The 15,667-nt window shown below is 41.5% G+C and overlaps 1 protein-coding gene across 1 annotated transcript in view; it reads right to left on the bottom strand.

The window, feature by feature from the left end:
* LOC106934541 (kinase D-interacting substrate of 220 kDa-like) overlaps positions 1–15,653 on the bottom strand; it is a 36,110-nt gene extending 20,457 nt beyond the window's left edge. Inside the window, exons 1-3 of the mRNA XM_015014514.1 lie at positions 15,586–15,653; positions 12,265–12,409; positions 11,393–11,555 (exon numbers count right to left, since the gene is read on the bottom strand). Of these exons, the coding sequence (XP_014870000.1) occupies positions 11,393–11,555; positions 12,265–12,409; positions 15,586–15,633 (356 nt within the window). The 5' untranslated portion in view covers positions 15,634–15,653. The remainder of the gene's footprint in view (positions 1–11,392; positions 11,556–12,264; positions 12,410–15,585) is intronic.
* Positions 15,654–15,667: the final 14 nt, after the last annotated feature.

The raw sequence follows: 15,667 nt of genomic DNA, 5'->3' as shown, positions 1-15,667 counted from the left end.
CTTCCCGCGCCCCCCCTGCAATGACACGGCGCCCCCCCTAGGGGGCGCGCCCCACAGTTTGGGAACCTCTGATGTAAACTAACATGCTATGTAGAGGAAGCTAATGCTAAAGCACAATACCACCACAGTATACGTTCAAAGCTAATGCCAAAGCACAGTACCAGTATACAGTGGGAGCTAATGCTAGAGCGGTGAAATTAGTGCGTTTTATTTTGTTTCCGTATGTTTAACAACTTTCAGCCACTTCAAATTAAGAGCATGAATATAAACGTCTAACTACTTGAAGAATCCTGAGCAGTTCCTAAACAAAGCTTCAACAAAGATGTTGACATTTATTCAACTGAGCATTTGCAAAACAGCTGAGTTAATTCGCGCTTTAGTATTTATCTTTAAAAAGCAATAAGGCGATAACCAAAAAATTTCTCATCCAACATCAGCGTCTGACCTCACAAACATTCCCGTGAACACCAGGGGTGTGTGTGTGTGTGTGTGTGTGTGTGTGTTCCTTTTCTCATGAACTGCATTAACACACACTATCTGGCTCACTGGTGCAGACACAGACCAACAGGAGCCAGTGACTCACAAATACACTTATTTTTGGTATACAAAAAAAAATTGTTTCTTGATTTAAAAAATAAAGTGATTTCATGGTTTCGTAAGTAAATCTAGTGTAAAAACAAATACGTTTTTTGTGTAGCAAGTGTCAGTAACGGCAGTTCAAAGTGCTTGACATGATCTGACATCACAGTGACAAAATAAAGAGCGGTAATGCCAATTTGTTTATCCAGACTGAAATGAAAGATGTTATTGATCAAATGCAACTCTAAACTGCTAATCGTATTACTTGTGAGCTAGCAGGAGCATGTAGATATTAAATAGTTGGGGTCCAAGAATTGAACCTTGTGGTACCTCACATGTAACTTCTGTCCGCTCCAATGGGTTAGCTCTAGCTAATAATGTTAGCTCCAGCTAATAGTGTTAGCTCCAGCTAATGGTGTTAGCTACAGTTTATGGAGTTAGCTCTAGCTAGCTCAGTGAACAGTAGCTAATCATGTTAGCATGTTTCAATAGATATCTCGTGTCTAACGGTTCATGAAAACTTTGAGGAGTTTAGCTGAACCCAGACGTTTTGTGTTTGAGAAACTCCTGCAACATTAGCCTTGATTATTTAGTTTATAGATTATAATCCACTATAACCTGCCTGATTATAGTGGATTATACCGGCCCAGCAAGGTGAAAACATAACAAAGACATACAATTTCTGAGGTAAATATTTGTTTTTTCATGTCAAAGACTACAACTCAGTAATTACAACATTTAAACCTGATTGAAGTCATTGGGGTTGTCTTTTTCTGCCAGGGTATGTAAACTTCTGAGCTTCACACTTGCTGGTAAAGAAGAAGCTTGTTGTTCAGGTCGGAGGAACCCAGGAAGCAATCGTCTTGATTTCGAAAGGTGAGCTGTAGGAAAGCTGAGGAGGTTTTGGAACAATGGGCCCATTGACGGCTTATAGGCACTCCAGTCGAGCACATGGTGTGTGGCGTGGCGCTGAGAGCTTTCTGAGCATATCCAAGTGCTAATAGGTCCCAAAGCTGACTGAAGCACAGCCTTTCTTCCTCCCTGAACCTCCTCCACACTGCAAGAAGTGGGAAGGAGCAGAAGTCATCCATCTATCCCGTATGTACGCTCTTCGGGCTCGGAGTATGAATGTGCCACTTGATGGTGCTTTACAGCTACCCTCTGTGCTTACGGACGCCACAAAGCGGCGGCCTCCCTGCCAAACATTTCCATAAAGGGACCCAAAGACAGAGAGATGCCAGGAGAACAGACGCCCGCCTGTGCACATTGTGTTTGAGCAGCTCCAGAGTTTCAATGTCAGGCCGGTAGGAGAGTGTGTGGGAGCAGAAATTAAGCAGGCCCGAGTCCGCCGCATTCCTCTCCTGGTCAAAGCCGCGTCAGGATCTGGCTGGGTGAAAACGGCGCGTGGACGTTACGCGTCGATGCTGTGGAGGGTTACTGTTACAGCGGACGCTGCCAAGGCCGCCGCCAACCGAGGCAGAGGCAAAATGTTTTCACTTTATGAAAGGTCAGAGTCCTCTTTCAGGTGACCGATTACGCTTCCTTTAACTCAGCTCTACAGAAACCTCCTAACTGCATTTCCAGCTCAAAATTGTTCTGCGTTCACACTGCGGAATTTTAAAGCTGCACTGCCAACGTTAATAAAAAATATATTGTCTTTACATGTTTGAAAGATATGAGACAGATAATCTGTGGAAAAAATAAAATAAAATCAAGCTTCTCTGCCTTCTTTTAGTGATAAGTAAAAACAACCAATCAGAGCCAAGAGGCGGGGCTTAGACATGTCAATCACAATCTCCTGCAGCACTGCTCGTCCTCCCTCCCTCTTTTGTTCACGACAGTAAAGCCTGTCTTGAATGCTAGGCTAGTTAGCATGCTTACCAATGTCATGGTAAGTTGTTTCTCTGCCTATAGCACATTTAGCAGCGCATTCATGAGGATTACTGACAGCGTTAAGACCCGCCTCTTGGTTCTCACTGGTTGTTTTTGGTGCATTTCTTCTGACAGAAATCATATCTCAGGGGGCAGGAGGAGATTGAACTTTTCACAGAATTCACACAATTCAATGTTTGCACTCGCATGTAAAAATGGCTGCAAACAGATTTGAAATTATCCAACCATCTGCTTTGAAAAGCAGATGTGACGCCTCCTGCACAACCAAGCAAAATGCAGCAAATGGTTTCTGGATAGTAAGTCAACAATGAAACAGAAACCACTGTACATCGCATACAGTGGTAAAACCAGCTGACCAAACGCACTGGATTTCTGCTGGGGTTGCTAGGTAACGGGCGGAACTCTGCTGGGGTTGCTAGGTAACGGGCGGAACTCTGCTGGGGTTGCTAGGTAACAGTGCAGCGCCTGCTGATTTGTGACATTAAATGCTGGAGGTTTCTGAAACAACAAACTAGCATTTTGCCAAAAATAGGCAGGGTGTTTTTTTTCTCAACGCTTGGTGTGTTTTTAGAAGCACCAGAAACCCAAAACATGCAAAATGTGAATTTGTAAAGTAGGTCTCCTTTAAAAGCTAAGCATATTACTTTGATTTAAATCAAATGCTCCAAAGTTCTCTGGACACACTTCTCTCACTTTTTTCTGAGTTTTCATAGCAACGTCTGCTTTCCATGGAAATTCGGGGCAAACTCTGGTCCAGTAAATAAAACTCTCATACTGAACTGGACCTTTGCATCCCAACTCAAACCGCAAAGACAAGCAACCTAATAGGAAACACACCATGCTGATAAAACCCAGCCATTCAGGGAGAGAGGATAAATACTCGCTGGCTCCCTGAAATCCTGATTAAACTCATGTGTAGCAGAGAAATGGGGGCCCTTAAAGAGGCAAGGCCTCATTCTGGACAAATAGCAAAGCAATAAAACCTCCAACGGTAGATTTTTATACAACGGAGGCGTTTAAGGCATCCACAGGCCTTAGCAATGTTTGTTCGTTGTGACATTAACCGGTTCATGAAGTTCAGATCTACACATGTGGCTGTTTGGTAGCTGCTACGGCCAGTTGGTTGGTCATGTGATGCTCGGATAAGTGCAGACAAATATGCAGCGATGGGTTATACGCGGGGAATAAATTCTTCGGCCAGTTAGTGACTATGTGACCGCTGCAGATTCACATATTCAGGCTGAACCGATGCATGTGTCGTAAAACAAATACAAAGCACAGAGAGTTTATAGCCAAGAACAGCCACCAGAAAGAGAACCAGACAGAGAAACTTAAAACAATAAAATGATCAGGGTGAAAAGATTAATCAGATTAACTGTGATTAATCGATTATTGGAATAATTGTCATCTAATTTAGTTAACTGGAGGATACATCCTTTGTTGCATTTTAAGCAATAAAATGTTAATTTTCTTCTTTAAAAAGAGCTTAATAATTTATTTCCATATTTTATGTATTTTTAACATCAATAAAAAAGTCTATTTTTATTGGATTGCCAATTGATTCTATTGGCAATCCTGGTTAATTGGCAACCAGGATTGCCAATTAAAGTAATCCTGGTTAAACAGTCGTCTTAATTCCTCAGCATTAGGAATGAGATTTTTAGATTTTTCATCTAAACCAGATGAAAAATATGCCAATTTCTTTGTATTTAATTCTGCTACTCGATAACTAAAATAATCGCTAGCTGCAGCTCTGAACATGACGCAATCACTGAAACAGAATTATAGAGCAGAGACTCTTATTTTGGTGGGAGATTTAAGGTGCCGATGGAGCAGAGCGTTATATGTTTGTTGTTTTCGCTACAGACTAACATCTTTATAAGCAGCTCACAGTAGCTGCCCCTTTAAATAAGTGCAGCTCAATACTATGAATAAATTGCAACAGACATGTGAAGAAGAGTCTCAGCCAATCGGATCACAGCTGACCCAGATGGTTGGTCCTGTGACCTTTTGAGCAAATTCATTTCTCAGCCCTGGACAAGAGAGGAAGACGACTGTGAAGATGAGGAGCTTCTTTAATTCAGTTTGAAGATAAATGAAAGGAGGAAGCGTCTCTGCTGATAATCTGAGCAGATCCTGGATCTGGACACACAGGAGCTTCTTCTTCTTCTTCTCATTATTATTATTTAGTGATCCAACGGTTCAGGGAGCCGAGGTTCTTTAAGCCTGGACTTCTCTCGTTTAGACCAGTTAAGCTAATCCCTCAGCCTTGGCTTACAGGCAGAAATAAAACGGATTTTCTACCAAAGAATGACGTTCTTTCCATCCTTCACACACACACAATGAGAAAACACACCTCCTCCTGTGTCACCTGTACAAACTGCCTCTGCCTGTTTTTTGTTGTTTTTACGTTATAAGCAGCTCAGCAGGGAATAATTGGTGTCAGAACCGCTGAGGCTGAGTCACGGCTGACTCACCTGAGCGACAAAAACGAAAAACAAAAAACAACTCAGGGATCAAACCTGCAGGGATTACCCACCAGAAGCAGAAATATTACATCACAGATTAAAAATCATTATTATAGTGTTGAAGGAAATTTTCTAATTTATTCCTGTATTTAGTCACAAACTTTGTTTCATTCCTGGATGCCATTTCTTATATTTTCCGCCCGACTTTCCATCTTTCTTTCACACAGAGTGACACGTTCTCCTCCCGTCTTGGTCTGCGATCGCTCAGCAAATCTAACGATACCGACCGAACTCAGACACAGCTAACTTATTTATTTATTATAATTTTGCACATTTTTAGGAAAACAGTTTCAGCTGTAGTATTATCTTTCCTGCAATACTTGCTTTGGATAGTTTGCACTGTGAATCTGCCATACAAAAGCCCTCATATGGTTTCTATATGTAAGTTAAAGAAAAACTTCACATGGTTTTTAACGTTTCCATTAGTAAACTCTGAAAAGTGCGGCGTGCATTTGTTTTTACCTCCATAAATCAGACACTTTGCACCACTAAAGCCAATTCTTCCCTGGAAAAACAGCTTAAGCTCTGTCAGATTATCAAGTCTTTCCACAGATCCTAAATTCTATTTAGGTCTGGACTTTGACTAGGACATTCTAATAAATCAATATTTATCTACAGAGAATCATGAAAGACCCCAAACAGATTTTCTTCCAGGATTATTCTGTATTAAGCTTCACTGCCTCAGCTGAAGGGAGGCATCCTCAGAGCATGATGCTGCCACTGCCATTCCTCACCCAACAGGTGCATCCAGACAGCGTTTGGTGTTTACATAAGGCTTATGGCCAAGTTCTAACAGAACTCTGTGTAGAGTCCCATTCAAACACAGTGAGGTTTGGAGTGGACCAGTGGTTAGCACCGCTAACTAGAAGGTTAGCTGAACTAACCCCAAAGCGCTAATCAAAAACATTTGTTCTGCTAACACTAAAACAGTACACAAACATAGTATTTAGCGGAAGCTAACGCTAAAGCGCTAAATTTAAGAAGTGTATGTGAGGAGGCTCACAAAACAATTCATATGTGAATTTTTGCTGAATGCGTTTAACCCTAGTTGTTCATGTAACGGTTGTATTCTTCTAAACAAAAATTAGCTGCTGTTAGCGCATTAGTGTAAGTGTGCCCACCACTGCAGTGGATCAGGTGATGAAAAACTTTTGATGTCAGGGAAAAAAAAGTTTAGAAGTTCTCATTAGCATTAGCAGGAGATATTGAAAAGCTTATTAAAGGCCTTCATACAGAGGAAATAAGCAGCGCTTGCTTTGGAATAGCCTTTCTACTGCAGGACGTAATGAAATTACACTAATTTCAATTAAAGTAATCCTGGGGAAAGAGTGTCGTTTTAATTCCTCAGCATTAGCAATGGGGTTTAGGATAATTAACAGTGAATTGCAGGAGTTCATATTCAGTCAGTTTTCAGAGTTTTTAGGTCTGATCGTTGTTTTGGGCCAGCAGAGCCGATTTTTAGATGGAAACAACTCCAAGCTTGTTCTGCTAACCGCTCCATGAGAATCGGTGTGTTTGCTGAACGCGGCCCGCATCTCGGCTCTGATTAATTACTCCGACTCTCTGAGGAGTTGGAGGCGACATATGCTGCAAGAGCTCATTCGCATGAGTGTAAAACGTAACAAAGTAGCACAGTTAGCGCTGAGCTTCGGACTCAAGAGGAAGGCGCGGCTTCAGGTATGAGTGTGTGGCGTCTGCTGGTGTGTGTGTGTGTGTGTGTGTGTGTGTGTGTGTGAAGGCGTGGGTGTGTGCTGAGCGGGAGGCACCAGAGCCGCCGTCCGCAGTGCAGCAGGGGCATCCTGGCACGGACAGGGCACCAGATGTCAGAGCGGCGCAGGAACCTGCTCAGCGGACCAGTGACACTTTTTCTAGGGCTGAATTTGGATCTGGGCTTCCAGGAATAAACTCCCACAGACAGTCTGACTAAACCCGCCCTCGCACATCGCCAGGTCCAAATGGTTCCACTCGGAACCGGACACAGAAACAGATTAACTTTTCAAAGTGTTACTTAATTATGTGTTTTATCTGCTGATTTTAATTTACACGTTTTATCAGAACTCCAAGTGACAAACTCAAAATGGCAAATTAATTTAAACAGTTTCTACTTCAGAATCCCTAAAGCTGCAGTATGTAACTTTTATAAAAATGCATATTTTTACATATTTGAGACAATTAATCTGCTCCTCTACCGTCTCCCAGTGCCAACTAGAAACAACCAATCAGGGTCAGGAGGCGGGTCTTAGCGCTGTCAATCAACCCCCCTTTGTTCTCTGCTATCACAGCCTTTCCTGAATGCTAAAGCTAGTTAGCATGGCCACCAACAAACAGTAGTTTTGTAACAGTAACTTGTTTCTCCACCGTTGGCACATTTAGCAGCGAGTAAATGTGCCAATGCTAAAACCCGCCTCCTGGCTCTGATCGATTGATTTTGGTTGGGGGCTAATTTACATATTCTATAATAACCTGAAATTATGAAGGTTTATGTTTATATCTTGTTCTCTACTGTCAGTGTCTTATTTTGTTTCTGTACGTTTTTTTATTTGAAATAAAGTTCTTGGGGAAACAATGAGAGAAAGCAAGGAAAGGAAATGGAACTGCTGAGTAAACAGACTTCAAAATAAGAGCACAAACATAAACGTCCATAGTCAATAATCAAAACTTCAACACAAAAGTTGAACTTTATTCAGATGAGTTTCCAAAAAAACACGCAAATCATCATTTTATAACCTTCTGGAAGATCTAAATGTTCTCAAAGTTAGCATAAATGCTAAAGCACTAAACAAAAAATAATAGCTTAGCTATTAGCACATTACCAGAAGTGCTCCATCCAATCCACATTTATAATTTCTATTTGGAAAGACCTTTCAACACCTGGAAGTTTGTAGTTTTAATATAACAAAATGCTGAATGTTAAGAGGTTTGTATATTTTTGCACCGTTTACTTTTTGCTGTAGATGAACGTAAAGAGGCAGATTGTTTTAAAAGGCAGCATCTTTAATGTGTTCTCCTCACGTTCCTCTACAGAAGAGTCGCTAATAAACTGATGCAACGACTCTAAACAACATCAACCAAACAAGGATAAGAGACGATCGCAGTTAACGGTCTTTGGGAATGGCAAAATCAATACCCATAAAGAGCAAAGAGCTGTTAGCTAAGGCCATTAGTCGTCCAATGGCTGCTGAAATAAAGCAAAACCGACTCTTCAGAAGAGACGAGCATGAGAGGAAAGCAATAAAAATCCAGGACGGTGATGCTTTGAGTGCTTCACTTTAATTACCATCTACAAAACGGGAAAAATGGTTCATTTCTCTGGCAAATGAACAGATTTCACCCATTTATGCTCAAAACAAGCATTTTCTAAATGGCTGTAAATATATGACACAGCTCTTTATGATTCATCTTTTAGAAATTAAGAAAGCTTTACGTAATCAGTGGTTAGTTATATTGATTATTTGAGGTATTCAGAGGAATAATTATATTTAAAGCTCCGATAATGACAGTATTTTGGCTACAGTAAGTATGCAAATCCCATTATCCATAAATCCGCTTCTGATTGGTTGATCAGACCCTCATGATGACTCCTCTCCCGGAAACACAAACTGAGTGGAGTCCTAATCAGGATTTAATTAGGCCAACCCGTTGAAAATATTAAATATCCTAAAACATGATATTAAATCCTGTCAGACTCTGTGGAGTCGAATCTTTTTGCTTGAATTGTGCGCTACGCTACATTTTCAAAGAAAGTTTATGACCTTAACGGGGCAGTATGATATAAAATTTACTTATTTTTAGCTTTAAATCATGTTATTATGTTATTGGTTCATCAAAAACAAACCTGGAGTGTTGCTTTCATTCTTTCATGTTTGAGAAATCCTTTAATCTCCATGGCAACCATTCAAATAGCCTGGTTGGACCTAGCCCCGCCTCTGATCTGTAGCTCCTCCCCCACTGAGCTCCTTCAGACTAGCCAGCAGCAATTAGGTCATTATAGGAGACACTTCTCAGCATCTCTGATAAAACGCTGTCAGAGGGTTAACACAGGAGCCATGTTGGGACAACTTCCTGGAGGCGGAGCTTCTTAAAGACACAGAGGCCCATTTTAAGGCGTTAAATCAGGAAGTCAAATTTCTTTTAAGCCGTATTTGATAAATGTAGCATTTTTATAAAAAATGTTATGCTGTAAAATGGTATTTTGTGCCTGAAAAACACATAATACCTCCTGTTTAAAATAATTTAAGTGTTTTTCCAGACTGGAAGAAGCCGTTTCCCTTCGCTGCCTCCAGTTTCTCTGGACAGTGTCCAACAGTCGTACCATTACTGAGAGAAATCACTCAGGTTAAAAACAGATTACACATTCTCCATCAGATTAGGGAGGCTGTACGGACCTGCTCCCAGGATGGGATTTCGCTCTGCGTTCTTATTGCCTTGTGTGGTCAGAAATCCTGGTGGAAAAATGTTTCTGGATGGATCACACTGAAAAACAGCTGAAGAAACTCACAAAACGATCAAACCGGCTGTAATAAAGTCGTTATTTATCCGTTTTCAGATGAGAAGTGAAACATGTTTCTTGTAATGTGGGTGCAGCTGAGCAGTAAGATCTGGAAGGAGGAGAGAGGAGCGTGTTGCCTTGTGACTGAGATGCAGGGCGACAGTTGACCTATAAGGGGGCTGACTCACCCCCGCGTTCACTTCACCACTAATATATTCACTTAGTAGCGCTCAGGGGGGGTGCTGCTGCTAGAAACGGTGAAAACATTACACTCAGGACACAAAACAAGCATTTTAAAACAAAATTACAGCAGTGAATTTGTTTAGATGTAATTTGGCGACAGGAAGAGGAGAAAAGTGACTGAAAGTGATCCAGAGTGTGAGCAGAAAGAGGAAGAGACATAAAAAGCTCCTCGGACAGAAGCCTGAGTCTTATCAGCGGAAGATCGCTGCTGGAGATAACGCCAGCAGACAAGGCGTTGTGTTTAGCCTGTTTGAGATTTCCTGTCATCATCATTAAGTCAGCTCCTTCCACAGCCGAACAGACGGAGATAAACACAAACCGGACTCTTGTTGTGCAGAAAGCGCGCCGCTGCAGCTACAAATCTCGCTCAGATTCAGATATTCCAGAGTTTAATGTGAAATCTGTGTTTCTGCGGATGAAACTCATTTGTAATGAGGCTGCGGCGTTGGCTGGAGGCGGGGGGATGGAGCGGCGCTGACAGTAACGGTCTGTGACACATCCCCGCCGCAGGAGTCGTGGGCGCTAGTGTATTGTGACAGAGTGCGACCTTTAAAGGCCAGAGATTGATGCACAGCAGCTCCTAAACCCAGAGACTCAGGCTCCCCCCGTCCGCAGCCGGCCGGCCTAAAAAAGCCCCGCTGACCTCGCAGGAACAGGAAGTCGAACTGAGCATGTGCACAGAGTTATTCCTCCACATTCCTTAAATGTTGCCTTAAACAATGTGATCAATTACAGAAGCTGCCAATTAGCAGAGACCTTCTGACTAAAGGCAACGAGGAGTGAAAACAAGGTCCACTACTGCCACCTGCTGGTTGCATTCACCAACAAGAAATCAGACTGGATTATGATTTCACACTAAATTTACTGGATTACTGGTGGAATTCAGCAAAAGAGGAAAAATAAAAAAAGAAGCAGAAAAACCTTGGAAAGTTTAACATTTCAGCCACAAACTCAAATGTTTTCCATTGGGGTTTCAAATATTAAACAAAAATCAATAAAAGAAAAAATAAATCTGCTCATTTTCTAACTGAAAATAAAAAAATTGCCTCACTTTTTTAGATTTTATATTCTTAAAGACACAAAAGAAACTAAACACCATGCATTATTCTCCTCCCACTTCAAACACTCACCTCTTTGCTCTGATTTATCTCATAAATCCCTATAAACATTTTGAATTTGTGGCGATTAATCACATTTTTTTGTTGTACAGACTCAGGCTGGATCTATTGTGTTGCATTTCTGGTACGCCTGTAAATCTGACGCACATCTTTAAACAGCAGCAATAAAGTCGCTTCTTTCTTCCCACTGGGTTTAATTTCTGCTTCTAATCGATTTGATTGGATGCTGGAAAAACCTGTTGTTGTGTTCAAGTTGTGCTAAAAGGAGTCGTAGCAATAAGACAATGAAGTCGCAATATCACCATAATAAAGTCATAAAATTAAGAGAACATCTTTATATTACGATTTAAACAGATTAAAAACAATAAAAAATGTTTTTGTTGAGTTTATATGGCAATTTATTTTGCAGCAAAAAATGTTTCTGAATTGAACTGAATCATTATTGAATATAAATCTCGTAATTAACTTCAATAAAATTTCCCACCGCCTGATAAGACATAGTATTTTTCAGCTGTACTGTAAAACCGAGCCGGTTGAGTTACCTCTCGTAGATGGTCTTGAGTGTGACCTGATCCGACACGGCCTCGGCCTCCTCCAGGAACAGGATGATCCACGACGTTCTGTACGGCCACTCCTCCGTCAGGTGGATCCACGACGCCAGGCGGTCCCAGCTAAAGAGGATCTGATGGGCGCGCAGCAGGCGACCTGTCCGCGTCGGGTCAAAGGTCACCGTTCACTCTGATATGCATTTCATCTAACCTCTAACATTTACCGTTTGGGGTTTTTACAAACAGATAAACTTCAGATCGATGCTTTTTGAGCTGAATATTAAAACTTCCTGTCTTTAGATCAATAATATTCATCTGTTCTAGTAGCGCTAGCATCAATTAGCTGCTTTTTGAAGGATGAGTTTGATTTCCACGTCATCGCTTTTCGTTTTGCATCCTTTCAGTAGCGTATCGTTCCCCAAAGTTTTCGGCTTGTGACATTAAAAATGACGCAGATCAGAGATTATAAAGTCATAATAATACAAGAATAAAGTCACATTATTATGAGTATAAGGTCAAAATATTACAAAAAGTTTAAGTGATATCAGGATAAAGCTGTAATATTACTAAAATAGTAGTTTTATTTTACTAAAACAATAGTTTTATTTTACTAAAATAAAATGTACTAAATTTTATTTAGTAATAAAATTTATTTGCTAAATAAAAACATCATCATAATCATAATATATTAATAAAATAAAACTTTATTGTGATATTATTTTGACTTTATTCTTGTAATTTTCTTTCTTAAATTTTCTTACCATGGCTCCTAATACCCTGTCATGTCAAATAGTATATATTCTATGGTGTCTGAGTTGTGGATAAATAAACTAAGATATTAGAGTTGCTCGTTTCTGCTGCCTGACCTGTGATGGAGACGATGTTGAGCAGCCGCCTCATGGTCTGGGGGCTGATGTCACAGAACCAGTCCTCCGTCACCAGCAGCTTGGTCAGGTCGAACGACATCTGCCTGGTCATGGTCCTCTGCATCTGCCGCCGCCGGTACGTGTCCTGGACCAAACCGCAACAGAACAAGTGTTTCCGGTTCACAGAGTGTTTTCAGAACAAACAGACTCATCGTTTCTCAGATCAAATTCAATTAAAAATTTAAATCTATTAAATATTGTCCGATTATCTTAAAACAATCGTGGACGGTGATGCTATGGGGAGGAAGAATCTCCACTAGCAGTCAGTCTCGCAACACATTTGGAGAGGCCTCTGACTGAAGAATGCTGCTGTGTGACAGCATGACATGCTAACAGCTAAAGATCAATGTAAAGATATTCCACAGAAACATGTCCTGGATAACAACATCAGTTGCTAGCAAGCTCTGCTAATATCTGCTTTCAAAAATGTTAAAAAGTTTAACCAAAATGGGCGGAGTCAAGAGACTGAGGGGCGTGGTCACATGTGGGTATGAGCGAAGGGGGTGTGGTCAGAACGACATTTTTAGATCAGTTACTCTATGAAAACCTGTCAATGTTTAGAAAGCCGGGGAGACGTTGGGGTAGGGGATACAATCTGCTCTTTGGTACTGCTCTGCAGCCTCCTTCTCAGCTCCTCTAGGTCAAAGTTCAGGTATTATTGAACTTTCCAGATGCGACACCTTGTTGCCACAGTTACGCACTATAACCGTCTGTAAGCAAAAAAGTAAGAGTGTAAATCCTTCCAGCTGCACTGCATCCAAACCAAAGGGAATAATTACCAAACATGAAATGGTTCAGCCCCAAAACCTGAAGTTAGTTCAGTTTATCTCCTCCAAAACCAAGGTGGTGGCATTATGATGCTGAGGGCCTGAGACATTCCATGATAAAGTGTGTTTTGAAATAGACAGTGTTTCAAATCATCAAACCAGTTTAAATTTTAGTCAAACACGACACAAAATGCTGGAAACAAACTGAAGATGGCTGCAATGCTAACCCAGTGGACACAGGTTTGAACAGAATCTCCCAGTTGGTACAATAAAGATCCATCCATTAATTTACGAACCACTGACCGCTGGAGAAGAGTCACGACACACAGGCTTGGTCCTGACACAGATCCACAGCAGACATCTGTGTTGAAACCAGACAGCTGTTGTGGTCCAGAGCCAGCGCCAGCCTTTTGGTTCACTTTGAAGTTCTAACACCAGTCCCATGACCTTTCTCAGAGCGGCGCAGCATATGGCCACCGCTAGGTCAGAGCGGCTAACCGTACGGGCAGCAGCGTGTGCCTCGGTTCGCGGAACAGGTTTACTTATTTTTGTGATTTGAAAAGAAGAAGCAGCAGGTTTGCACACAGAAAATGTGCAGTGCACATTTTCACTAGTCTGCTAATGACAGAGCTAATTTTTAGCTTTGCGCTTTAGCATTTTAGCTTCCCCTAAATGACCTTTTCCTGGATACATCCTAAAGCACTTATCTACTTTGCTGTTTTGTGAACATTCAGTGGAATAAAGTTTGATATCTGTGTTGATGCACACTTGATGCTGTGCAGCAAATGATGTTTATTCTGTACCCAGAATGCATCACTGCACCGTAAACAGTTTGAAATCCACTGAGTCCTGCCCTGACTGAAGTCCTATAGAGGTTTAATCAGGCAGTTAGCAAAACTCAACAGCTACAAACTGAAACCACAAAATATCTGCTTTAAGGATCTCTTCCTGAAGAGAAACTGGGATGACGGGCGAAATTTGGGCCTTTGGGGCGATTTAACAAATGTTGTATAACTGACACATGGTGGCCATCAAAATGGCTGAAATTAGCACGTTAGCATTAGCTTCCACTAAATGCCACTTTAGCACTTTAGTGTTAGCACAACTAATGATTCTGATCAGTTCAGTGGTAGCAACTGTAGCTAAAGAGTTAGTAAAATTAACTCTTTAGCTACAGTTGCTACCACTGCATTCGCTATAAATATAATAAGCAGTAATGTTATCTACAAGTGGAAAAGCTGCAATAAGTGAATAAGTTTCATTTTTTACTTGCTTACTTGAAGGAAAGGCTTCCTCCTGCTAAGATGCTGATTTCTACACTGAGACAAAGAGCCAATAGTGACGATGTTCTAGATAACGACCAAACAAACAGGGAGCAGCGAGGATGGGGGAGGAAGGCTCACAGGAGGGAGGGCAGCATCAGCTAAAGCAGCAGAGTCACTTAGCCTCCTGCCAGCAGACCTGGTGCCAGTGTTTTGTCACAGGGACCCACCGCTGCTAGGCCTTGTCATTAGGCTGTGGCAACACAGCAGGAAGGATAAACAGCCATTACATCAATTACACCAGGACCTGGCCGCACACCGAGCGCCTCGTCCATGTTGTCCCCTCCGTCCTCCGGCCAGCCAACACCACGCCTTCGCTACCCCCCGCCTCAGGCAGGAAACGGAGCAGATAGAGCTGCGTTTCCTGACCAGTGAGTTCAGAAGGAGGCAAAAACAACTACAGTCATTTTTATATCAATACGTCCAATAAAACCAAGAGCAGTTTGAAAAAACATTAGTGTTTTAATAGTACTTAAGGGGTTAACTTCACACAAAGTCGTGGTTTTCATCATTTTTTTAGCAACAAAAATCTTAAAAGTGTGGTGTGTAATTATGCCTCCCACCATCACCAGTTGCTTAGTTAAGCTCCGTCAGGCTGATGGGGTCGGGGGTGCAGCTTACTTAGACTTAAAGTTACAAGACACCCTAAAACGTTCAATTCTGACTAAAATCTCATTATCTAAGAAAGATTTTGTGCCAAAAAATGTAATGGGCATGTTTTGTATAGGCCATAGACTCATCCTAAATGTTCAACTTTAACAATTAAAATGAAGCAAACGTCACTTCAACTCCTCCTGAGCCTGAAAACAAGCAAGAGTTCACTTCAAATACCTTTGTTTCCCTTTTTTATTATTTAGTATAATTTAACAAATAGGCCATGTAGCCGTGTGCGTGTGAGCCAGGTTTTTATATCCTTGTGGGGACCCGTTTCTGTCTACAATGTGGGGATCGCAGCTACTTGGTCTCCATGAGGGGAAATGCTACTTTTGGGTCAGGGGTCAGGTTTAGGGCCAAGGTGTGGATTAACTTTTGTTCAGGGTAAGGATGTGACAGTTAGAGGAAGGGTTAGGATGAAGAACATGAATGGAGGTCAATGTAAAATCCCCACAAGATACGAAAACACGACTGTGTGTGTGTGTTACCCTTCGGTTTAGAGCAGTCTTGCTGCCAACCTTGACTTGATCCTGGGCCAGGCTGATCATAGACACCCGTCTGTCCATGTCATCATGACACCCTGAAGGAAAACAATCAGAG

Source organism: Poecilia latipinna, unplaced genomic scaffold, assembly GCF_001443285.1.
Source record: "Poecilia latipinna isolate Pla-1442-1.1 unplaced genomic scaffold, P_latipinna-1.0 Scaffold1821, whole genome shotgun sequence".
NCBI classification, from domain to species: Eukaryota; Metazoa; Chordata; class Actinopteri; order Cyprinodontiformes; family Poeciliidae; genus Poecilia; species Poecilia latipinna.
This window is presented reverse-complemented; position numbering and strand designations above follow the sequence as displayed.